The sequence below is a fragment of the Tachypleus tridentatus genome, chromosome 7 (assembly GCF_004210375.1).
Source record: "Tachypleus tridentatus isolate NWPU-2018 chromosome 7, ASM421037v1, whole genome shotgun sequence".
Taxonomy (NCBI): domain Eukaryota; kingdom Metazoa; phylum Arthropoda; class Merostomata; order Xiphosura; family Limulidae; genus Tachypleus; species Tachypleus tridentatus.
Window position 1 is genome coordinate 150,250,822 of NC_134831.1, and position 7,606 is coordinate 150,258,427.

Consider the following 7,606-nt stretch of genomic DNA (forward strand, 5'->3'; position numbering starts at 1 on the left):
AATGTTTCTCCTCTTTTCATGGGAGGTGATAAAAACTGTACCAATAATCACAGCCTTATTAGTCTTGCACACGTACAGTTCAAAATGTTTGATAAAAGATGTTTTACAAAGTTATTTAATGAAGTTTAAAATTTTGTTGCATAGTCAACATGGTTTCACTGGGGGAAAGTCTTGCGTTACTAGTTTGTTTTTTGAAATTATTTGAAAACGTTATTACTTATGTAGATGTAGTATGGGTTTGGATTTGGTGTATCTGGATTTTCAGAAAGCATTTGAAAAAGTGCACGCCACAGAAAAGGCTTGTGAAAGTTATCTCTCTAGATGTGGGGGATAGATAGGCTCATTGGAAAGAACATTAGCTAGATGAAAGAAGGCAGAGGGTTGTTATAAATGGAGTTCAGTCAACCTAGACTAATGTCTCATGTTGGTACCTCAGGGCTTAGGCTTAGTTTTAGAACCTTTGCTCATATTGATTTACATCAGTTACATTAGATGAAAAAATAGTCAATAGATTGTTTAAATGTGCTAATGACATTAAAGTCTTGGGTGTTTTTTTGTACTGTTTTTTTAAACCATCCAAACATTATACTATTGCTAGTGGCAAGGCTAATAAGATTTTAGGCTGTATCTACAGAAATAATTAATACAAATCTGAATAATGTCATTGTTTTGTAGATCATTGTCTTAGTTTCCATGCCTTAGAAAGAATATTGAATTGTCAAAAAAGGTTCAGAGAGCTACTAGGATGATATATATGCTGTAAAGGTTGTCATACGAGTGAGGTTAAAATCTCTAAACCATTTGATTGGGCTCTTTAAGACTGTTAAAATAATTGATAATGTTGATTCACCATCCTTCTTTGTTTTTAATGGTAAGAATAATAGGATAAAGGGGCCTACAAATAAATTTTGGAAGAATAGGAATAATTTTAAGCTAAGATAGCTTTATTTTTCTAAGAGGATAGTTGACCTTTCGAACAGATTTCCTTCAGATGTCGTGAACGCAATTAATGTGAAAGAGTTTAAGGGAAAACTTGATAAATATTTGATTGATAAATACTGGCTTTAATTTCTTTTAGTGTTTAGTTTTATTCAGTAGCTAGGATGGCCTAGATGGACCAAAAGATCCTCTGTCGTCTTTTAATGTTACGTATGTGTGTATGGTGGGGTGCTGCTGATTGATAAATAGTTCAAAATTTTGGACAACGGCTGATAACCTTAGTAGCTTTTCACAAAATACAAATATCGTTTTACTCGCTATCATTACTCAAGTTGAACATAAAACGTGGCATGAGTAATTAATGAATGGATATTTGCTGTAAACTTCTTATCAATGCTATAAGTGTAGCTACCAGTTTGTCCACTCATTTTAATTTCATTCCTATAAATCACACATTTACTCATCTTTTGTCAACACTTTTTTCTCATCTAAGATGTTTTTCATTAGATTATTTTTGCTTTACTTCCTTTACTTTTCAAACTCCAGCACTCCCCTATCAACTGAGCTTACAGTTTTTTATCTGAATTTGTTTCTGTTTTATATAGATGTTAAAATATTTTGAATGTGATTTTTTCCTTTTCTAACTTTATTGTTTTTGTACATATGAAATAATTACTTTGTTGAAAATACCTTAAAGGTATCGTATGACTACTCTAATACTGTAAATATTTGAGGTTTTAAACACATTAAAGCGTCTTTGTTGTCAAAAGCTTGAATAAAATTAATATAGTAAGAACTTATTTGTATTTTCCTAACATTTCACTGACGAAAATGTAGAGTTCAAGCGTCTTTATGCAATGTATTGTCAGAAATGTTCAAAGAAGTTCTAGAAATCGCCGTCATAACACTATGTACCACTGTCCTTGATTTGAACAATAGTTGCTATTTTAGGCATGCTTTCTACTAATTTCTCAGATAAATGCCTGTTACAATTTCTTTTCACTCTTGTGTCAAAAACTTTGCCACTTTATGACAGTTAGAAGGTTGTGGTCCAATTAAAATAATAATAAAAGGCCGTTAGAAAAATCCAAAGATTCTCTGTAAGGATAGACTCTTGTATGTTGATACTTTAAAACCAAGCATAAATGTTGTGCATGTTGTGGCAGGGACATTTATCATTATGAAATAACTCAAGCTACTAACACAAATACCTTGCCATATCCCTTAAGATGTGTTCGTTTTAAATGTGCAGAATGCATAACAATCCAACCACGATCTTTCACAGAGAGCACAGTATATTCACAGTCAAAATAGTCACTTATATTCTGATAGGGCACCTCCTCAAAACTGAGTGAACTAGTCTACTAAATTTATGAGCACTCGCTGAGATTCACATTCTGAAGGGTTATATCTCATAGTAGGAAGTCACTGTGAATTTGTTACGTTTGTGATTGACACCACTTTTCGATACCATTATATTATATTAGACCCGGCATGGCCAGGTGGGTTAAGGCGCTCGAGTCGTAATCTGAGGGTCGCGGGTTTGAATCCCGGTCGCACCAAATATGCTCGTTCTTTCAGCCGTGGGGGCGTTATAATGTGACGATCAATCCCACTATTCGTTGCTAAAAGAGTAGCCCAAGAGTTGGCGGTGGGTGGTGATGACTAGCTGCCTTCCCTCTAGTCTTGCACTGCAAAATTAGGGACGGTTAGCGCAGATGTCCCTCGAGTAGCTTCGCGCGAAATTCAAAACAAACAAACAAACCATTATCATGTGCAGTAGGTACGGAGTATTTCACATATCGATGTTCTATTTTTTCAGGAGCCTAAAATGCATTCTCTCCTATAATTAATTCTCGAAATTTTGACATCGTATATGAGTTGTTTGTATTTAAGCGCAGAGCAGTACCTGTGCTGTGCTCATAATGATTTTTACCGTTAGAATCACTTAATCTTGCCTTTGAGCCACCGGGGACGGGGCTGCATGATTTATACGCTGCTTATATGATGTGTCTGCTCCTTTGTTGATTATAGTTCGTGGAATATTTCACATTCAAGAGGTGCTCAGTTATTTATTCCACTTCACAATAAGCTTGCCATTGCCGGTCAGTTAGGGCGCACTTGACTCGCAAACTGAGGGTTGGGGGTTCGAATCCCTGTCACACTGAGCATGCTCCCCTTTCAGGAACGATGGCGTTATTATGTGATGGTCAATTGTACTATTCGTTAATGAAAGAGTAGCCCAAGAGTTGACGGTAATTGGTGTTAAATAGGTGCTTTCATTCTTGTCTTGCACTGCTAAATTAGGAACGGTTAGCGTAGGTTGCCCTCGTGTAGCTTTACGCAGAATTAAAAAGAAAAGCACTCCAGCTCAATTTATGTTAGATTGAGAAATATAGGTGTGGCTGTTTGAATTGCAAGAACTTGTCTTTAGAAATACGAAGTAACTGTGTTAGAAAAGTGCTTTTTATTAAAATTGTACAAGAGAGGTTAATGTATGTTTTCTAATCCACTAGAATAAGATGTTATCATTCGGAGTACTTGTTGAGACAGTAAACATATTGTGAGCTTAACAAGACAACTCACGTGACTCAAGTGGCATGCCAAATTATGCCTTTAATAATATAAGTGAGGTAAAAAATGAGGGCTCTAGCCTTTGAGCAGCGACAAGTTAGTTGGCTAAACCACTTGCTCTTATAACAAAATATCGGGCTCAAATCCTGCATGATCTAAACTTCTTCAGAAACTGCTAATATCACAAGACGTTATTGAACCAACATTATACCTGTTACGAGTTCTGCTTTTGATCATTGTTTGAAGATGGTATAAGACAGTCGTAATGAACGTTTTGATGCGTTTTGATATATACATGCAAAGAAGTTGCAAACACTCCGCTCACAGAGGAACATATTTAGTTTAAGCACAGACTAATCAGTTACTTTGTGTACTTAATCCGACTAAAGTTAAGTACTTGTTCATACTCCTTTAAGAAAGTCAGTTGGTATAGAAAAGTGAAAAACATTTTATTAGTTATACTTTCCATTTTATAACATATTGAGGTGTTTGGTGGTTGAGGTGTACCTAACTTATGTGAATAAATGGATGAAAAATGGACTTTAGTTGTATTACTCAGTACCCGAATGTGCTGAATACAGCACACAATTTGGATACTCCACCCCCCTTTTTGTTTTTTGGAGTTGCAATGTTTGTTATAACCTATAGTACACGTTGTTGTTTCATCTAAATTGGCACAATGCCTTCGATATCAAAGCGAAGGTTATCAGCACTTCATGTTAACAATTTATAAGGCCATCTATAGAAGTATAAACACCGATACACGATTGTAGAGAAACACGAAACAAATTGGGAATTTTTAAAAATAAACATACCAGTTTTTTTAAGACAGCAAAATATCCACAGTTTCTTTTTCTAATACTTTTCATAACATATATATAGTTACTAGCTTTCACGCTTTTCGTGTATACAGGTTATATAGCGTCCATAATCAAATACGACTTTCATTTTTTCGTTTAGTTACCAATGAGTGTGACTGTAGTCCACCCCATTTATGATGGCTTCCAACAGAGTGGATGCAGCTACATTGGCCAGTTTCACTAGGAATCGGAACAAGTTGATGCGACTTGCAGAAGGTATTAAAAGCAGGAAGAAGTCGAGCAAAAAAAAGGTACACGATTTCACCTATGATCCTGCTTATACTAATATTGAGCATTTAGTGTTTGGCCGAAACGACCGACATCGTATTAATTCAACAGCTGTTTGTAGCAATCAGGTCATTTCTTTTTGTGAAGTTCCGTCCAACAATCCATCCAAAGTTAAATCATTATGTAAGAGTCGCTACAAGATTTCTCCTTCCTCGAGAGGCTGCGGTTGTCCTGATAAAACTTTTCACGTAACGCCAACAGATGGCGCCACTTGTACAAAACCGACATCTGACAGACATTTAGAACAAACAGTGAGTGATGCCGACACAAGAGAAAGTGGAACAGGCGCTCTCGTGTTCTTGCCTTCTTCACATAACACAAGGAAACTGCATATACAAACCTCAGCTGATAGATTTCCTCTAAGAAACCGTCCATGCACAGTCCATGACGAGGATTTGACAGTCAGTATCTTGCCACCCAGTGCTACTGGACTACCAACAGACGAACAACATGTGAATGGGCCTTCTTTCGAATTCAGAAATAACCATGCTGTTTTATGCAGTGGATCTTTATCTGATTGTGGCCATATGGGCCCATGCTCAGTTGAACGTAACGATTCGACAGAAGAAAATACCGTTCTTCAGGTAAGAAATATAAACAGCAACACTATTCGAGTAGTTTCATCAGAAGTAGTTAAGTTTGATATTAAAAGTGCTTCAGAAGTTAGTTGCTTTAGTACAAAATGTTCGTTGCAAGAAAATAATAAAACTTTATCTAGAGATATAAATAATTTTCTTTGCAATCAAGAGGAAGTTGAATTGTGTTATTCATCTCCGCCAGTAAGTGAATCTGTTAATATCTCCTGTAATGTGGAAAACTGCGCAGAAAATGATGTAGATTCCTATTTCGCTACTGATAAAGAACAATACATTCCCGCATCAGTATCTTATAACAAACAATTTTTGAACTGCAAACCTCAAAGTAAGATCATAAGTCAAGGTGATGAAAGTGCTGAAATCGTTACAAGAAAATTAAATATTCAGTCAATTCCTTTCTCAAGCAGAGTTGTGTCGTCACAAAATTTGTATTCATCTTGTGATGACGAATATTCTAAGGGTTCGTACACAGAAAATGCAAGATATTCTGGTGCACCGAGATTTTTAGTACAGGAAAACAAGGCCGATGACTCATTTTCACCCACACTGTTTGACGGGCACAATGTTGGCATAAAAGAAAGTGTTCGTTCTGTTGGTGGACAAGTTAATAATCTTAAAACCTTTGTTTCCAAAGAAAGTCATGTGGAATGTATCATAATTCAAAACCACTTTGACGCTGATACATCTGATTATGAGGAGTTAAACAAGAACAAAACACAGTTCCAACACCTTACACAAGAAGAATCGACCAGCAATTTCGAGAAAACAAATAGTTATAGCAATGAAAATGGAAGAGTAGGTATTGAAAACATTACTTGCAAAATTACAGTTAAATCTCGAGAGTGTAAACACTTGAAAAATTCCGATATTCAGGGAAACAGAAAGTTTGATAAAAACAGTAGATCTGAAATGGATACACTTTCATCATCTGACAAAATAAATACCTCATGTGATTCACAGTCTTCAAAGATAAGTGTTTACCCACGTGTGACAGAAAATTCTAGCGGTGATTTAGTTGAAGCGAAGAGAAACGAGAAGTTAATAACGGTTCCACAAGTAGTAACTAGTCCTAAAATATCTTACAGAACCATTCCTTATGATCATCCTGATAGCTTCAGGGCTAAGTCGTCAGTTTCTGTAACATCTCATGAATTTCTTAAAAATGAAGAAAATCACCAGGATGTTATTTTGAAGCACAATTGTGATGCTGACACAGAATCTGATAAACATGCAGATAATTTGATTGTGAGTAAAGACCTTAACAACAGTTGTGAACACGTATCAAGGATTTTGAATAAACGTGACGAATGGATCGATGTCGACGACTCTTTTACAGAACACAGAGTCAAAGAGGAACAACGCCCACGAGATGATTTAAAAGAATCAACCCCAGATCAGGTTTCAACAAACTCACGTTTAGATGTTAGTATTAAAGGGGAAATTGATACAAACCCTTATGGTATCGAGTGCGAATCTCACAATGAAAATATTAATAGTGTTACTCCAGATGGCACAGCTCAAGATGCTTCAGTACGTACCTTTAGTGAACGTAAAGTAGTTGACGAACACTGGAAAGAACTCTACAAGGACAAGTTATTTCAAAGTAATGTGTCTCTTTCTCAGACAGAAGTTGAAAAAATTGGACTTGCTTCAAGATCTAAGAATTCAAACGACTTTGAAAGTGGGACTATCCACCCTTTGAACTTGTTGGTTTCACCACCTGCCGAGGCTTGTGATTCGATGTCAGCCAATCTTCCCAATCGAGAGATCAAAACTGATATTCAAAAGTCTAGACAGCGTTCCAAAGACAAAGACTGGAAATCCGTAAGAACCTCTCTGTCTATTCACGATGAAAATATAACTCTTGAATTCAAGCCTATTATGTGTTCAAACACCATTACTAGCAGTTATAGTAATTCGAAAGAATCTCCATCAGTAGTGAATGGAGGGCTGGAATTAACATTCCTTTTTCTGTGATGATACCTATACCTAACATTAAACACTCACGTGGAAGTATTATCGAAAGAAGACAAGGAAAAGTAAGTATACAGTTTATATTGTTAAAAGAAGCAAGAAACAAAATCTTTAAACAGCTCTATATAACGTGAAACGTCGGAAAGAGTAAAATATAAGAGATTAGTGGTTCTTAAACTTTCCAGCACGTTTGGTTTAAGTGTTTTTGGAGTACAAGTCCAGGCCTAGTGTTAAGAAAAATGACAGAGAAAATCTAATGGAAAAAAATTGATATTTTAGCATTTACACATTAGGTAAAATGATGTGATTATTTTTCCATGGCACAATTAAAAATACATCTTGCAATTTTTGCCAATCTGAAGGGAATAAATCACT

At 35.8% G+C, this 7,606-nt stretch overlaps 1 protein-coding gene across 2 annotated transcripts in view; it reads left to right on the forward strand.

The window, feature by feature from the left end:
• Positions 1-7,298, forward strand: part of LOC143256896 (uncharacterized) — a 38,135-nt gene extending 30,837 nt beyond the window's left edge. The window contains exon 2 of one of the 2 annotated variants that reach the window (XM_076514727.1): positions 4,474-7,298. In XM_076514727.1, the coding sequence (XP_076370842.1) occupies positions 4,508-7,234 (2,727 nt within the window). In that variant the 5' untranslated portion in view covers positions 4,474-4,507 and the 3' untranslated portion in view covers positions 7,235-7,298. The remainder of the gene's footprint in view (positions 1-4,473) is intronic. The other variant, XM_076514725.1, reaches the window with a different exon arrangement.
• Positions 7,299-7,606: the final 308 nt, after the last annotated feature.